The 19,232-nt window shown below is 39.1% G+C and overlaps 1 protein-coding gene across 1 annotated transcript in view; it reads left to right on the forward strand.

Annotated features, from left to right (window-relative positions):
• The window catches only part of LOC105933306 (WD repeat containing planar cell polarity effector), an 83,951-nt gene that overhangs the window by 15,016 nt on the left and 49,703 nt on the right, over positions 1 to 19,232 (forward strand). Inside the window, exons 4-8 of the mRNA XM_036126154.1 lie at positions 4,405 to 4,455; positions 7,854 to 7,924; positions 8,835 to 8,894; positions 10,990 to 11,104; positions 18,088 to 18,224. Coding sequence (XP_035982047.1) covers positions 4,405 to 4,455; positions 7,854 to 7,924; positions 8,835 to 8,894; positions 10,990 to 11,104; positions 18,088 to 18,224 — 434 coding nt within the window. The remainder of the gene's footprint in view (positions 1 to 4,404; positions 4,456 to 7,853; positions 7,925 to 8,834; positions 8,895 to 10,989; positions 11,105 to 18,087; positions 18,225 to 19,232) is intronic.

Genomic DNA, 19,232 nt, shown 5'->3' on the forward strand with positions numbered 1-19,232 from the left:
CTGTTTTAAAATCCTTTTGTATTACTCTTACGTAATGTTTTCCTGGAGTAGTTTTTCTTGTACCATTTGAAAATCTTTTGAAACTTTTTTTGGACTTGGCTGCTTCATTGTTTTTTCCACTAACAAATGCACATGTAGAAAAGAAAAGAAACTGAACTACTGTCTCCAGCATACAAACAATATTTGAAAGTCATGTTTAGCTGTGACTCTGATTAAGGCTCTCCTTGTCTGGTCTGTCCGTTTAGATAGACGGCCACGTTAGGAAGGTTTACGTCTGTGCCATACATCCTGAGATTCATTTGCAGGGTGTTGGAGTTAAAGGAGCTATAACTAATAATGACACTTAGTAGTTAAAATCCGAACAACACATACTCAATGCCTTTTGCGGCGACCAGCCATTTACTCAAAGGCTGCATACAAATGCATGTCACACATTCATAGATTTTTATTAGCACAGAAAGATCTAATCCATATATCCTTTACTTCACATTGGATAATAATAATAATAATAATAATAATAATAATAATAATAATAATAATAATAATAATACACCACTTTATGTTGATCCATCATATAAAATCCCAATAAAATACACTGAGGTTTGTGACTTTAACCCTTATGTGGTGTTCGGGTCTGTGGGACCCGTTTTCATTTTTTATTGAACGAAAAATGATACAATCAATTAATTTTTCAAACTCAGATTCACTGGCCTTGGCTCATTTTCTGTGAAGAACATATATCAGAAAACGATTTTAATGACTACATGCCGTACACCCCCCCTACACATTTGTATTACATATAAGGTGTCCGGGTCCACTGGACCCGGGGCTAATTGAGATGTGGAAGATGGCGTTCTGTGCACACAACACTCTTTCCTCCTCCTGTCTGGGCACATTTGACTCTCTGTTTTGTGGTAATCTTTAGTTTATCACACTCTTTCTGCTACAAATAGAGTAGAAAGAGTATAAGTATAGCTTTGCCAGTGTGGTTTCTTATAACAACCGATCAAGGTGGCCAAAAGATACTATGCGCAGAGGGCCCTGTAATTGATTTTGGAAGAGAGAGAAGTTTTTGATGATAATGTTGAGGGATAGTATTCAAAAAAAGAGGTTTCAGAATTTGAGGATCCCATTTCTGAAAATTCAGAGTCTGACAGTGACACTGAAGCAGGACAAGATTGAGCATCAGCCAGTTCCAAAACGAAGACAAGTCTCCAGACCAAGCCGTCAGCAGCCAGCCACAGGGCCAAGAACAAGAAAGAACAAGAACAAGACAGTCACCATGTAGCAAGTGAGGAAATATGGAAGTCAAAAATGTTGAAATTGAATGGTCTCGCCCAAGAAGAGTCACCCCGCAGACTACCAATGTGATTAAGGATGCAACCAGGACCAACACTATGGCAGTTACTTACACACAGGACATGAAATCTTCAATTCAGCTTTTTATCCCAAATTCCATCCACAAAATTATTCTTGTTTTTGGAGAGAGGTGGAAGGAAATGGGCCAAACCCATTTACATGCCTACTTCAGGGTTCTTATCCTTGCTTGAGTTTCCGGGTCTAAAGTCAAGCCTTACAAGTTTGCATACATGGGTGACACAACCCTGGTATCCTATGTGCCAAATGAGGATGATTCCGGAGGAGAATGCTGCCCTATCCTACAGAACCTACAGAACCAGAATCTGCAGAGCCTGAAGTAAGTGTGTGATGCTGTTCCAGTACATGTTTGGCAACAAGAAGAAGCAGTGCGAAGTGTGGAAGATGGACAGAAAAAAACAATACAGATGCATCAAGTGCAAAAAGTATATCTGCAACACACACAGTAAAACTCTGCCCCTCATGTGTTGTACAGGCCATTGGCTAAAGGTCATGGGGCTGATGTGTGTTCTTGACTGATAGATTTACTCTGTGTTCATATAGCTTGTGTTGTGCACCTGAATGGGTTAAATTTCTGAGTTCAAACAACTAAAAGTCACTAGTTTTGGAAAAACCTTGCTTCACGTGTGAATTTGTTTCCATTCATATCATGATTTTATTATAAATAATTTGCTTTATTATGTTTTAAATAACCAAATATTTTGTTTATACAACTTGAAATTGGGATTAAGTAACATCTGTTGAGTATTTTTACATAAAAGTGTTTGATTGTGAGGCCTTTAAAAAGCACAAAATGCAACGGCTCCACCAGACCCACAAACACTGGCTGAGTAACAATAATATGAACACCACACAAGGGTTAAATATCTGTATAAGAATTCCTGACTAAACCCAATCTGTTGTTGGTGGGCCTACTTGCTTTTTTTTGGCTGCACTTCCAAGCAAGATGTTTGGCCAATTTCTGTAAAACCAATCTTGAATAACCACAGCTTGTTTTCATGTGCAAAGCTTAGAAAATTGTATTTTAGGTCATGTGCAGTATTTATTTGTTTATTGGGTGCTTTGTGTACGTCGATCACATGAAATCCCAATAAAACACATTGATATTTCTCTGTAACGTGACAAAATGTGTGAAAGTGGAATGGGGCCGCATGCCTTGGCAAGACATAACATATTAATGTTTTGATACCGTAAACCAGAAACCTGTGAGTAATTACTTCCTAAAACCTTGTACATCGCTTGGCTTCTTCCTACTGCTTCTGCTTAAATTCAGACGTCCTAAAGGGGAAAACCAAATAAGACACTGACCCAATGGGAAGGCCTTTTTCTTGTCTTTTTTTGAGTCTAAGATTTAATTTTCTTTGCTTTCAGTTTGTACATTTCAGTGTTTCAGTCCCTTTTAAATACATTTTTACACAAATCAAACCCGAATGGGGAAAATCTGCTCATCCAGTTGTAAGTATTAAATTAGATGTGACTGTAAAAGCAGGTTGAGATAAGAAAAGCCACAAGGATATTGGTAATCATACACCAATGATTTTTCTAATTTTTCCATTAAAGATGAGCAAATTTCTATTAGTTATTTGATGTAGTGTTAAAGCAAAATATAATACCTATAATTTATCCCTTTTTTTTCTATATTTCTTTCAGTGCTTTGTGCATATTTTCAGAATATTTAAGACAGTTCTTTATCCTGTTTATATCATCTGGATATTCTAGCGTTGTTCATTGCTTGTCTGACATGGCACGGCTCTTCCAGTCTTTCATGCGTTTCCTCTCTCATTCCTCTCATCTTAGCAGCTGCCTTCTCTTTTCATTCCAATCTTCAGTGGAGAGATGATGCTCCTCCTCCCAAATCCTTTCATTTGGAGGATTACTAAAGTGTAGCTCGATATCAGAGTGGAGGGATGGGGGGGGGGGGGGACCCAAAATCACAATCCAGAAGGTATCATGACCCTCATACGGCAGTGTAATGATAGCCCAGTTTGGAGTGGGTTGGACTTTCAGCACTGCAATAAATTACAAAACAGTTGTGTGCATTTTAATACAAGTTGACTTTAACAAATTAAACTAAATGTGTGTTTACTCAGATTTACTGTAAAACCACTATGAGAAAGAAAATGAAAAAACGGTATATGTGTATATTTTAATTGACTCTAATTAAGGCCACCTTTCTACTAACACTCGAGAGCTTGTTAAAGGTTTTGTTTGTATTTTGGTTTAATGTAGTTTACAGGTGCAGACATCTTTGTAAAAGCTCAATGTATGTTCTGATGTTTGTTTTTTTACATAAAAGTGCTTAAAATAGTTTTTCATCACCTTTGCTATAGGCTGATGCCTGACTTCATAGATTTTTCAGTCACCTCTGTTTTGTAGCCACTGAACTAATCTGAATAATGTTATCCCCTTTGGGGCGTGCATGGATTCAGCAGCAGGAAAGAGTGCTGATATCGAAATATTTTGACAGTTTGGTCTTATTTTAACATTCAGTTTCAAAATAAGCATAAAAAGCATCATGTTGGTGTTCATATTACTTGATTTTGTATTTCTGGTTCATTTGACTGGTTTAACATTTCCTCCACTAGAGGGAGACCTAGACTCATTGGAGCGGCTCTGGGGGGGGTCCCCAGCTGCCAGTGCCCACCACCCCCCTCCACTCTGTTCATCCAGCCCCAGAGCAGGTGCCCATTTCTGGGCCTGTCTGGCCCTTCACCCCCTTATCTGATTAATACTACTAATCCTGGAGGTGTCCCTGCCTGCCAGAGAGGCCGGCCACCAGGCTGGCCACTTTTATGCTTGGGGCGGCCAGACCACGAGGCACGGTTATGGGTTTCACTTTGCCAGCGTTGCCCCCTTTAGAACTGAAGGGGATGGTCGAGCCACAGCTAAGCTCTCTGTTTTTATTTAGCTACATCGAAATGAAAAGCCAAACCCAGTTCTCATGTGTTGTGTGTTGTTGTTTTTTTGTTTGTTTTGTTTTTTTACATGTATGAATCGGTTCACTTGGCCTCTCTCTTTCCCCTCCAGCCAATCCTCTGGAGCATCACTACTACAATGAGAAACTTCAGTTCTGTGAGGGTAAGTTTACAAAGCAGGATTTCAAAAAGAGGAGTTCACACATCCTCCACATTTGTCTGTTTGGACTCTAATTGTTTGACCATTGGATGAACAGCCACCATAAATCAGTGCTCCAGTCACTGAACTGTCCCACGTCTTCTGTGAACTTCTTTCCCTGCCTCTGCTTTTCACCCAGTAGTGAAATACAAACAACCTTATCAGAAGACAAACACTCCCCCAACCCCATCTTCCACACCCTCATTTGCATGCATCTGTTTACCTCCTCTTATTCTTAATAGAGCACTCTCCTCCTCAGTCATTCATTTCTGTAAAGATGAAATGAGAGACTGTAAAATAAACAGATAAGAGTCTGATTGCCCCACATTGAGAGCAGCAGTGCTTCCTTTCCTCATGGAAATGTTTTGTATGTGCGCAGGCAGAGGCAGTTGCACAAATTCAATTAACTGTGTTTTTTTTCTTCCTATATGCTTCCTTCTGTCTGTTTAACCTCCAGAGATGGGAGAGGGAGAAATGGAGGGCTAGGAAATTAAATGAAAGGGCAGTACTTGGGTTATAAACTCAGATTGGCTCAGGCCTTTACATTCTTGTATGCAGGTCTCTGGCACCTTCCAAACCAATCAAGACTTGAAGAGACAAAGCAGCGGTACCTCATTAAGTATTTTCTTCCTTACTGATTTCTTCGGTTTTTGCTTTTTCTTTGTCACTTAATTCGATAAAATTTTATTTATGTAGGTCCAATTCACAACACATGTCATCTCAAGGTGCTTTACCAAGTCAATTCAATCAAATCATCCTTACAGGCTGGTTAAAAAGCTTTCTTAGGAAACCCAGCAGATTGCAACAAGTCATTGACTTACAGGGTTCTCCCCTCCTGAAAGAGAACATAGCAACAGTGGACAGTAGCTTGCATTGTGTCGATGGCTTTGCAGCAATCCCTTGTACTGAGCATACATGTAGCAACAGTGGAGAGGAAAACTCCCCTTTAACAGGAAGAAACCTTCACCAGAACCAGTGTGAACAGTCATCTGCCTCGACCGACTGGGGGTTTGATATCAAACTAAATTTAATATCAGGCTAAGAGAATCTGAGTAAATAAAATGAATAAATCAAATGATGATTTGATGATGATGATGATGATGAAAAACCTATTGAAAGGAATCTTGTTGAAAGGATAAATCCCTCCTTAACCTAATAACTGCTTGTGTCAGTCTTAATGGCAACACTGCTATTAAGTGTTAGTGAAAACTGACCTTTTACATCTCTGTCATGGGATTTTGTTCCACTCTTCATTGCAGAATTGTTTTTAATCAGCAACATTGGAGGGTTTCTGATATGAATGGCCTATTTAAGGTCAGGCCTCAGCATCTCAGCTTGACTTTGACTCCAAAACAGTGTTTCTGCCTTTCAGAGGCAGATTTGCTCATTGGCTTTGGACTATTTTCCTGCTGCGTAAAAAAGTCTTAGAGACCATGAAGATCTTTTTTGGCAGTGTGAGACGGCCTTTGTCTTTTTCTGGTGATCAGTGGTCTTTAGGGTGAGTGGTGAAATTAGACTCGGGTTACAAAACGTGCAGTCAATTATGGTTAATTTATGATAAGGAAGAGATTACTGATTTATATAGCCCCAATCTGCTTTGGATAGCTGCTTTGCTTCAATAAATGAAATTATCAAGTGAAAATAATGTTTGTACTGAAATCATCTTTGCCTGATTTTAAAATCTTCGTGAAAGCAAATGACATGTGAAAAGATGATTTAAAAACTACAGCACGTCAACATTAATTCAGCTCTGTTCAGTAATGTCCCAGTAACTAGTTTTTGCAATATTTAGGATTTAATGATGTTATAATCTCAAAATAATCCCATTTAAATGTTCAATAAATAGGAAAGGTGTTGATTTTCTTTATAAAGGCCAGATGATTGGAATGAACATTTCCAGAGTTTGTAAATTTGCGATCAGTCGTTTGGTAAGATAAATCTGTTTTTAGGTTTTATGAGAACTTCAGAGGATAATGGTTGGCTGTCTTTATATTATCTTCTTCCATAATCACAATTTTAAGAGAAGAATGACTCACATTAACACTTATGAGAATATGCAGCTGATTCATAACACCAGCTCAAATGCAGTTTTGACCACAAATATCAGCACCCATAGTAAATGTGTGTAGAAAGTCTAAAAGTAAATTTGTTCTTGCAGGAGCACAATCCGAAGCTGACAATGTAGGAAAATCAAGTCTTTGAGTCCTTTTATGATTAATATTTGTTTTTGACCACAGTGTCAGAATTATTGGCACTCCAACAAACCTTGTAATGCAAATCGTTGATCACAGTTTCTGGAAAGTTATAACTATTCCGTGATTTTCTGTTTTCCTGGTGAATAAATATAACATGACACAGAAGCCTGTCCAGGATAATAGTCCTACAATCACCAACATACATGTGGAGTTTGCTAAAGTCTACTTTAATTAGAAATGTATGCTTCGGTCAGATAGTTTAGCTTTTTTGGCAGAAAATCCTCCAGCCGGTTTTGGCATGAAAGAAAGCCAGAAAATGTGGACATATGCCGGTATGGTGGAGGATGTGTGATACTGTGGGCTGTTTATATTTCATAGGCCTTGCCGACCTTGTTATTGTGCATAACTCCATCAATTCTATGAAAGACATGAAGATTTAAAACAAAAATTCTGCAGATTCTGCCAGTTACATGAAGTTTTGTCAACAGCAGGACAGTTGTCCAAAACATATCAACACATAATTGATTCACAAGAGACAAAATCAGCCTTCTTCCATACTCTTAGGCTCCACACCTAAATATTAAAGAAAACCACTTGAATTTGAAACCAATTCAAACCAAATTAACTAAATTAGTCTTCTAGTTAATTTAAGACTAAATGGTGGGCTTTGGAAAATGTATGAACTGTATTATAATTAAAGAATTTAGCGTTTAGAAGGTTTTTTATGTTAGCACCTGTATTTGTCTGTAATATAATGCATTACAAAGAGTGATAAGTTTGCATTTGTTCCAAGGATGAGAAATGCAGCCAGACTTTACCATGAATCTGTTTTGATAAATACAAAAGATCCACTATTAGCTAAACAAGAACTATTTCCCCATTAATTTAATCTTTTTGGTTTCAGTCAGATAGTAAAAACTGAGCTGCTGTTTACCTGGGTCTACTTTGTTTATGTTTTTCAGAACTAACTTCCCTGTCGTCATCTTTTCATTCCACATCACCTTTATTGCTCTTTTATGACTAAATTGCAACCTGGTTATTCAGTTCATTCTGGATTTGTTCCCACATTGCCAAGGATTCCCATGGGTGTTGTTTTAAAGAGTATTCCTCTCTTTTAAATGTTTAGTCTCATGATCTCTTGACTCTCCCGTTGTTTTTCCTCTGTAGCTCGAGGCTATTCATGGACCCCCAGGAACCGCCGTCCAGAAAAGCTGCGCGACTCGCTGAAGGAGTTGGAGGTAACCCCACCCCACCTCATTACTCCACTATCCCTCTCCAGCTTCTTCCTCCCTCTGGGGATTTTTGCCGTTTTCCCTTTCCGAAACGGCTGATTGATTAACAAATAGGAGCATTCTCTGTCTGTTCTCCCTCTGCCTTCACTCTCCCTGTCATCCTCGTTTGTTCTCGTCTCCCCCTCTCCTCTCTCATCACCTCTCTTTCGGCCGAGCTCTGTCATCGAACGGGATATTTGAGGGGATCAGGGGGCTGCAGGCTCCCCCCCTTTCTTCCTCCCTCCTTCTCTTCAGCCTCCGTCCCTGACTCCTTCCTCATTCACCTCCTTCTCCGTTCTTCCCCTCTGTACTTGTAGCAGTACAGACCGAGCTTTGTTTGCTGAAACCTGTCTGTGGCTGACACACACACACACACACACACACACACACACACACACACACACACACACACACGCTACAAACCCAACCACCTTCCTCCTCTCACCCGTAACCATTGTCTGTAACCAGAAACACCCAGCACACCTCCTCTTTCTCCGTCCCTCTCTCCTCCCATCCAATCACCCCAGCTGGGTGTGGAATGTTGCAGGAATGACTGACCTTACACACACACACACACACACACACACACACACACACACACACACACACACACACACACACAGTGGCTACCTGCATCCGTTTCCAAGTCTCGCCCACCCCTCCCTGAGCAGGAACTGCTGGAGTGACCACCTGTTGGGACAAGTGTCTACTGCCACAAATGGACTGGGAACTATTTTCCTTTTGTTTTCACAGTGTCTTTCAAAAAGTTTCCTATAATTATTGCATTATTGCAACAAAGTTTGCGCTGACACTCTTCAACAAACCTGCATCTGCTACACTTTGTGCCTTTCTCTTTTTTTCCACTATGCCCATACAGGAGCTGCTGCAGAGCAACACCTGCGTTCACACCAGATGGAGGAACAAGTACTGCTGCCAGGTACACACCCTTCCCAGCTCAGCGCCCACTGGCTTCAAGCGGACACACACAAACACTCAGCCACCTGTTAGTGCGTGCCCGTGCCTCAGTGAAAAAGCTGAACTGGACAGTAAAGTCATTTGTAAGATCATTGTAAGCTTATTATATAAGTGAGCTGTTAAAACTAACATTCCAGTGTGTCTCTAAGTGGTCACAGTTTTTTAACCAGACAACCTCAAAACCAGATCTGTGCTTTCGTTCACTTCAGAATACATCTGTTAAACCACTTTTAAGTGTTTTCTCTGAATAGAAACCATTTTGATTGCATTTACAGTGCCTTGCAGAAAGTATCCATACCCCTCGAACTTTTCCACATCTTGTCACGCCAAAACCGTGCATTCTACTGTGTTTTGTTCAAGTTTTATGTGACTGAACAACAAAAAGTAGTGTATAATTGTAAAATGGAAGAATTATTACACATTGTTTTTACGTGCTGTGATAGACTGGTGACCTGTCCAGGGTGTACCCCGCCTCTTGCACATTGACAGCTGGAGATGGGCACCAGCACCCCTCGCGACCCCACAAGGGATAGACATGTTAGAAAATACTGTGATGGATGGATGTTTTTATGCGTGGCATGCATATGTTCATCCCCCTTAGCCAACACCTTGAAGAACCACTATTTGGTATAATTCAATTACAGCTGCAGTCCTGGATTACCTATCTTCCAACTTTTCACATCTAGAGACTGACATTTTTTGCCCATTCCTTCTTGCAAAAGAGCTAAACTGTAGTTAAATTGGGTGAAGAGCATCTGTGACTATGCAAAAAATGTTATGTAAAATAAATAAGCGACCTTGGGCATCTTGAAAGGCGCTATATAAATTGAAGTTATTATTATTATTATTATTATTATTATTATTATTATTATTATTATTATTATTAAATAACTTACTGGACAAGCAGGGTATCATCTTCTCAACGCTGTAACTCCACAAGTTGATCTTTAGACAACGGCTAAAGATCAACTGACTTTGCCTGATTTCCATTCTGGATAAATAAAGTAGTATCGAATGGAATTCTATTTAATTGAACAGCATTTTTGAAGTCTTGCCAAAGATTCTCAAGTGTATTTAGCTTTGACTAGGCCCTCATAACACATGAATATGTTGTGTTCTAAACCATTTTGTTGTAGCTGTCAATGTTTGGGTTGTTACAACACTCTGAGACTTTCACATTAATACTGATATTAAATTACACAACAATTAAGTGTGTTTACTAAATAACTGTATTCTGAAAGGTGTTTAGTTGCACTGTGTTTTATATAAGGGATATAAAAGGAGATGGGTAGAAATTCATGCCATACTTTTGGTATTTTTATTTGTAAAAGGGAAAAAAATTTAAATCTTGTTTGCTTGCTTTTTGTTTAGTTTAGTGTTTTTGTTTCACAAGTATGCACTACTTTCTCTTGGTCAGTCACATAAAATCTCAATAAAACATATTCTCGTGTGTGGTTGTAACAAGACCAAATGTGAAAAAGTTAAAGTGGTATCAATTATTTTACCAGGCCCTGTATTTCTTTCAGAAGCTTTGATTCAGTGAGAAAACACCAGTCATTCAAACCAGTGCACTTTTAAGAAATATTTGCATTAAATCTTTTTATATTTACACTGTTGGGAAGGGGTTTTATGCAGTTTTATAAGGTTTAGAGGACCATTACGTTTTTATTATTTTTTTAATAGTTGTTTCTAATACAACCTAAATTTAAACTGTGCTGTTGAAATTCATTAAAACAACTTAGTTTTTTCACCAAATGGTTGCACCTCGAGCTTAAAGAATAGGGTTGGAAAGGAGACTAATAAATCAGAAAATGTGTGAATAGTGTTATTTGCATTTCAAGCAACGACATTGACATATATTGTTTCCTTTCATTGATTTTTCTTAATGATGTGTAGCAATTTCATTATCTTTAGCCACAATGATCAGTATGATGAACCCAAACACTTAAAAGAAGCACGATGGACCAAAACACCTTCACGTGGAATAAAAGTTTATCTATCAGCTCTATCATTTGTGACAGTTGTCCATTTTGTTTGGATGTATGTGATATATGCAGATGATGCTGAGCAATGGCGTGCTGGTGACGGTCACCCTAAAAGGACCTCAAGTCGATCAAGTGTGCATAGACCGTATGTTAGTGGGTCGACTACCTGCCAACACTGTGACTGATGGTGAGTTGTACTGTAAAGCATTTACGTCCTAGTGAACCTCATGTGTTTCTCATTTATTACTACTAAGCTGCTCATTAGTGTGCCAAGTGCGTTGTGAACCCTATAAATCACAGAATTCCCAAAAATAAAATTAAGTCAACACCTGTTTTAGCTTGAAATCTGTTTGTTATAAATATAGATTCAATACTGTCCACCATTATATTTCAGTTTTCTTTTAAAAGCACATTGGTTTCCAACAAATTCTCCTTTAGGGGACACAGATTTGCATAATCAATAATAAAACATAATAAAATGTCAGTGGATGGAAGCAGTTAAAACTCTTGAAATATTGTTACACTGAAAGCAAAACCTTTAGCTCTGCTGCTGAGAAAAGTTTGCACGGTAAAGTAGAAAAACAGAAAACCCTCCCAGGGGAAATTATTGTTGGGGCATATCTGCTAATCTCACCTTTTTCTGGTGAAAATTTTTTCTAACATATGATACGTAGAAAATGACAAATGTCCAATGTGTGGTTCAGCACAAAATGTACAGGAGTTATTGGAAGTACACGCACAGAAAATTCCCCAATAACAATGATACGAGGTCATTAACAGTACCCTTCAGTGGACTCAAGAATAATGATGACGATGATGATGATGATGATGCTTGGCGCCTCCAGTTTTTTCTATGCTGAGTTTAATTTTATTACAAAAAATACTCCTAATTTCACACTCTACCAAACACCCTAAAAATCAGTTTAAATATTGGTTTACTGCTCAAACTTTAGAGTTTAGCAACATATCTCACTTCAACAACCACCAAGAAACACTTCTTTTAAATTTTTCCATCACCTCAGTCCCCAGACTGTTCCCAACAATATGTGCATGCTTCTATTTTTTTATGTGTCCTGTCTGACTGTGTAGCACTAAAATTGCTGTCTTAATGCCAAAAAGAGCCCAGATTTTACTTTCACAAGTGGAGCAGGACTGCTTTCAATATGGTGTTCCACTTGACATATAGGCAAAAACTTTATTGGATATTATTTTGGGATTATTTTGAATTCAATGGACACAGGAACAGAAATGTAAAAAAGAAAGGAAGAGAAAGAGATGAGGCAAAATGTTAAAAGGGAGAAAAGGTGACAAAAATATAGTAGAGGAAAAAGAGGGTACAAGATAACATCCTCGGAGTCTGCTTCTGCAGCTGCAGAGAGATATTTGTATATAAAAAGAACAGCAAAACCAACAAAACGTTTTCAAAGGTACAAACACCCAACTCCTTGATAACATCACTGAAAAATACACAATATTATTTCATATGACTCAAAATGTCTAAATGCTGCTGATGATGTGAATGCTTTTTTACTTTTTATAGCTATTTTAAGGAAAATTATTATTTAGAGCGTCATCGTCCACTCATTCTCTCTTAGCCTGTCAGTGCAGACCGTTTGTCTACACCTGCGCTCCCCGCATGCACTTTCACATCTACCACACACTTCCCCACACTCTGTCACGCAATCACTCTTTCACACAAGCGGCGACTCACACCATAACAGGTGCCACAGGTGAGCCAGGCGACTGTGCTAGCTAATTGCAGGCAAATCCTTTTGTGCTGCGTGTGTCCAGGGGCCTTCCCTTAAGAGCATCCATCAGTGTTTTTCTTCCATTGCGCGTTCCTCCAGGGAGCACCACTCCGCCCCTCTTTACTCTGGGCTCCCTCGCTCTGCAGACCTGGCAGGAGAGAATAAGAGGCTGTGGACAACGGCCCAAATCTGCTAATTATTTCTTTCTTTCTGTATCAATTATTTGTTCATAACACCGCCCTCCCTACTTCCGCCCGGGGTCTCAAGACACTTGATAAAACCCCCATAGTGCACACATATGCACACGTGTAATTACGCACACACACACACGCCTTTTTGCATAGACCAACACACACTTACTGTATGTCCACTTACATTTACACACTTAAAAAGAGTTGAACACACATGCTCATAGCCATGCTTGCTCACTCACACACACACACACACACACATACACACACACACACACACACACACACAGGTACACACTCACCTCCCGCTGCGCTTCATTCAAAGCCTCAGAGGGCACTAATTATTAGAGTAATGGTTGTGAGAGGGTGGGTTCCGGGGATTTTGTGTGCGTGTGTGTTGGGGGGGGGGGGGGGTTGTAGTCGGATTGGGGTTCTCACATCTGCCACTTGTTAAATTAGGCTGAGACAATTAAGAGCACAGAGCCAGACCAGATCACACCGTCCAACACGTTTCTGATTACTGGAGCAGTTTACGATATCAATCGAGCTGTGATCTCTCTGTGTGGGTGGGTGTTGTGTTTTAAATAGAAGCTGACTGTCAGTATTTGATATTACAATTTACAATCTCATCAACTAATGCATGCTTTAAAAGGAAATATCTGGAAAGAGAGAGAGGCACATGCATAAGGTAATTTCTGGCCCTGTTGTGGGTGATTTTAAGATTGTAGCTGAGAGAAGGCACGTTAAGATGCACCTATAGTTGGTAATCCTGTTCAGAAACACTTTTTGTTATGCTTTCCTTCCATTTTGAAAGTAGTTGAAACATCATGTATTCATGTAAAAGGAGCTGCATGGCTGTACAAACTCTAACCAGTCTCTGCTGTTTGGTACGAATGTCAGGTGTTTGTCAGAGTTTTGGTCCTACCCTCACCCCTCTCTGTCCCTCAAGTTCCAAAGGAATCGCCTTTTCTGTTGGTTGTCCCACATGACAAGCATTCTGATATGCTCATGTAACGCCAGTGTGTGTGCACGTTCCTTCCCAGTTTCAGCTTGCTGGTTAGTGTGCACACTTGTAGTGTTTCTGTATCCAGTTAGGTTCTGAGCCAGCAGCATGGGTGGGCATTGGGGGGCCGTGCCCGCCCACAGAGCCAGCTGTGACCGCCCTAGACTAGAGGCTGGGTTTTGTTTTGTATTACCTCGGCAACTTTCTATTATTTCTTTGACTTGTTAACCATACAATTGAACTAATCAAATCAAGGACTGAAAGCAACTTGCTAGCCAATTACAACTAGACGGGGGCGGGTCACTGAGTCTGACATTCATTGCCTACAGCGACACCGACGGCTCTGATGTACTTGCCATTGGTGTCACTAGTGCAGCGTGGATATTAGGACTTTCAAACAAATTCAAGAAGTGACAGAGTAAACGGGAGTGAGCAGGAAGCAGCACCATTAATTTCTGTTGGAAATGTCAGCACTGGAGTAAAGGTCCATGCTGGGAGGGTTAGCTACGGCAGCTAGGAGCTCAAGGAGCAGAACCAAGCAAAGAAACTCAGCCAAATTGAAGAAACTTGGATTGCAGGCAGAAGAAAACTCTGCTTTGTTGTGATCCTTGTGCTGCCTAGCTGCTGTGGTTACCTCTCCTATTATAAATGTTTACTTCAGGCAGTGTTCAGCCTGACACCAGTGCTCATGTTTATCAGAGCTTCTGTTTATGCTTGACTTTTGAGTTCATTGAATGGACACGGCACTGATCTGACTGATAGTTTCCAGCCCAAGCACAACGTAAATAGTAAAAAACAGCTTCAATCTCAACCTCTCTTGGACTCATGTTAAAAGCGTAATAGCACATAATAAAGAGCATGCCATTAGCACACAAACTGCACTGAAGCAAAGAAAAAAACGTTCCTCATACAGGCTCCCCACAAAATTAGCAATCAGGCAACCAAATAACACCAATTTTAACAATTACGTTATATCAACTGGAAAAAAAAGTTCATACACGGCCATTGAACATTTTTTAGTTGATCAGTAGAACTCAACCCCATTTAGGGCGTTTACAACATTGACTAATACAATTTCATAGAGACATTAACCATTGACTATTATTCATTGATGATGTCAGGTTTGAATGATTCTACTTATTTCAAAAATAAATTAAGTAATAAATTGAGTTCAAGGAGATGGCATTTTATTAAAACATGGAAAAAAATTATTTTTGTTACTAATTCTTTATAAAAAACATAAAAACATCAAATGTTGTGAAAAGCTTTCCAGCTACTAGTTTAATTGGACAGGCTGTGTTTTTGGATGGGTGTGTTTTGGTTGGAAGAGCAGCAACAGCTACAGTATGTCTACATGCACAAAATTTCATGATTGGATTAAAATGTATTCGGATTAAATAATAGGGTTGTACAGTTTATATGGACACACAATTAAGTAATCTGATCATAATGTGCGTTTATATGCACCTGGCTTTATTCAGAATACAACCACTCTGACATGCACAGTTATCAAATGCCCCTAGAAAACACAGAAGAAGTACTTCTGTCTTTGCTAAACAACAAAAATTGGGAACAAAGCAGTATTACACAAGTTCGTTTGTCTTCCGAGCGCCCAGGCATCGTTCTAATTACGTTTTGTTACTGTTTCACCGTGCCGTGACTACGGTGAAGTAAACGTTACTGAATAAGAACGATTTTTAAGCTTTTTTTTTTTTCGAATAGAAAGGTTTAACGGGAGCCCCGACAGTTTTACTCCAAATGTATTTCCGCCACTCACCAACGCAGAAATACGTCACATTTACGTCGGGTGCACATGCACACTCAGGCCAGTTTGCCACATTCGGAATAACTTGAGACTGACAAGCGTTTATATGCACGTTGATTGATTATCGATTGGCGTAAACCATCCCTCTCATTCAGGATAAAATGTCATACTGAACAGCCTAATGCAATCATCATATTCCGATTTTTTTTTTTTTAATTTTGATCATGTCTGATGCTGACATAATTCAGAAATGTAACTCTGAAAAATTATTCAAATGTATTAATTTCTATTCTGTTCTCTGCAATCCATTAACTAAATGTATCAGAATCTTAAATTGAGCTGCACCACAGTTTGTAATGAAAATGTATTTTCATTCCCCGAACAGGATTTGACAACTTTGTAAAGCGTAAAGAGGGTGTGGGGATTTTGAATTTCTCTGACTTCAACCAAACATCAAGCCTGGTTTGGTTTTAAACGTTCAAACAAAAAGCAAAGTAAAGCATTTTTGGAAGCAGGTTCACCATTCTGATTTAAACATTTCAACCTGGAGGCCAGTTTAACACCGTTGCAACCGTAAGCTCCAATTGCATCATGCTGAGCGGCAGATTACAAATATTTTACACCAAACACCAAGTATTACAGGTTTCCATTGGCCGATGGTTGGGCCAAGTTGAGCATATGCTCCACGATTAAGCATCCTTAAGTGATTTTTCATAGCAGGTTTCATTTACCCATGTTTAAATGTGCTTTGCTTAAGCCCATTGGCCTCTTATGTCAACATGCTGCAGAGGAGATGGCATTAAATGGATTTAGGGGGGCTCTGTGTGCGTGTGCGGTTTTGTTTGTGTGCATGTGATGAGATTGCTTTTGCATCTGACTGTGAACGCGTTTGTGCATGTGTTAGTGTGAGTAAATGTGCATGCATAAAATATTGTTGCAGACCACCGTGTATAAATGCATATCTGGCTTTCTGGCCTCATGACTGGGGGGGCATGGGGGAGGGAGGGGGGGTCGGCGGTTACCTCACACACAGACCATAACTAGCTCCTTCAGTGTGTGTGGTTGTGTATCTGGGCGCTGTTCTAGGATGGGTCACGCAAGTCTGGCCCCTAATGCCGAATCAGCCACCTGGTCCCAGATATGGCCACAGCCTAGTTTGGAAAAGAATGGGATTATGCTTAATCCCGTTTATAGACACCCACAGAGATCAATGCTAAACAAACTGCATTTAACTTGATTCATCTGTAATCTATCACAAAGACGCTTACTATTGCATTAAATGTTGTTTCTAAAAGCTAAGGCTCGTTAATAGTTGTATGTTTTTTGTAATAGTTAAGCTTTGAACCAGTTCTTTACTGCATAATCCAACAGACTGACTCAGTTGACCTGATTTAAGATGCTTGTTTTTATGTGTTTTTTCAAGCTGTGTTTGCTCTTCTCTCATGAAAATTAGCATATTAATTCGAAATTTCCACACAACAGGATGATTTGAAGCGCCATCACACCAATATTCTCCTGTTTATAAATACACACGGCATGGTTAATTGCCGGTTAGATGTTCAAATCTCGGGATGCAGCCTCACTCGTTCAACTCAAAGCAGGGTTTCTGAAAGACATGTGTAGTAACCCCCACCCCACCCCATCCCCTTTCCATTTAATTGGTTTCATAAACAGATTAATTTGAAGGAGAGGGGGGCTTAATTGCTAATCAGCGTTTCCATGCAGCTCCAGAAAGAGTTGAACAGGATCAAGTGTTTTCTTCTACCATTAAAAAAAAAGGGTCTTGCAGCGTTCTGTAGACTGACGGGGAGCAAAAGATACAAAGAGTAAATATTGTGTAGAAAGGAAGTATAAAAGGTAAATATTGGACACTAAAAACTTAAAGTATTCAGAACATTTATAAAATATTTAAACTGAACTCTGTTTGCAGTGCTTTCCAAAAGAACTATACCTCTTAAATTTTTCCTCACTGTCACATTACCACAAACTTCAGTGTATGTTATGTGATTTATATGTGATAGACTCACACAAAGTGTCGCATAGTTGTGATAGTAAGAGAAAATAGTACATAGTTTATGTACATTTTAGTTCACAAATCTCAACACAGCATGCTGGTCAGGGACAGGGCTATGCAAAAAGTGAAGGCAGGTTAGGTTATAAGACAATATCCAAACATTTCCAGAGCAAATCTGACCATTATGGAAGATTGTCCAGAGGAAACCTGTTAAAGGAAAGCCATTAGAAGTCACCACGACAGTTTACCACACGCAAAATTCTCTTTAATTGAATTTTCAGGATCTATATATTTAAATCTTTTAGTAAATATGAATGTATTTATTGATGCTTAGTAATTGCTCATGGAAGGAGCTAATAGTTTCTTTATGGGTCACCTCTACTGAATAATGCTGCTGTTGTCCTTTTTGTTTAGCATTGTAATATTGAGTGCGGTGATGTAATTTCCAGCGGTTCTGAGCGATCGGCTGATTCTGATGTCCTTCCTGGAGCAAAGCCAAGTCGCTGCGGTGTACCTGAACAAGAAGAGCCAGGATTCCCTGGAGACTGGCAGGCGAACAGACAAACTCTCACTTTCTGAAATCAAGGTACAGTAGAGGGCATTGGTGTGTGTGTGTGTGTGTGTGTGTGTGTGGGTTGAATTTAGTGACCATAAAGGAGGAGGAGACATGAAACGCCAAAGAAAAGTGTTGTGTTCTTGTTCTGTGTCCCTGGCCAATTTTGATTCTTTTCTTCTCAACACCCAAAAAAATTCCTCTTAGATCGATATCACATAAAGTCGAGTTGTGCTTTTGAAGAAATGCATTAAAAACCTCCATCACGTGTTGCCACTGGGGATTATCCACACACAAAATGACAAATTATTATAAAAAGTTCTAAAAATCCCATAAGTGATAGTAGTTTAATGACTAGATGTTATGGAGTTGGATAAAAGACTGAATGAATGTTGAATTATAGAAATAGAATGAGAGGGACTAATAATTAAAATGTAATGTTTCTTCTTGATATTTGTTTCGTTTTGCACATATTTCTAGATCCCTTCTATTTTTTTATAAACTCATGAACTTATTTTTAAACAAATATTGTAGTGTCTTTAGTGGCAGAAGTGTTCAAGAGTTTTTCAGTCTGCTGCCTTTCATCTTCTGGTTGTGCTGAAAGTGCATTGGTTGCAGCTTTGTATCTATTTTAATGTTAGTTTTCAATACAATCCAATAAAATTTACAAAATCTAACCTATCTCTTAAAAATTGGATATAGGACAAAACTCAGGAAAGTTTTGTCTTTTAAAAAAACTTTCCTGATTTTCCATGATATTCCTCAGTTCAGCCATCAACCAATTATTATGATCACCATAAATAAACACGGAACTGCGTTGTGTGTTATAGTTAAAGCAAGGGTTGTCTTTTGCTGCATATGGCTTTTTACACTCAAGATTATGTGTTTTGAGCATCCATTCTGATATTTGCTCATTAATCGGCTTTTTTATGAATAATAGCTTGACTCCCCATTGAGATGTTCATGTTGACTCCCCAAACTGAGTTTGCTCTGACTGCGGTTTGCTCTGAGTAACATGCACACTGCTGATAAGTAATCCAC

Source organism: Fundulus heteroclitus, chromosome 22 (assembly GCF_011125445.2).
Source record: "Fundulus heteroclitus isolate FHET01 chromosome 22, MU-UCD_Fhet_4.1, whole genome shotgun sequence".
Classification (NCBI taxonomy): Eukaryota; Metazoa; Chordata; class Actinopteri; order Cyprinodontiformes; family Fundulidae; genus Fundulus; species Fundulus heteroclitus.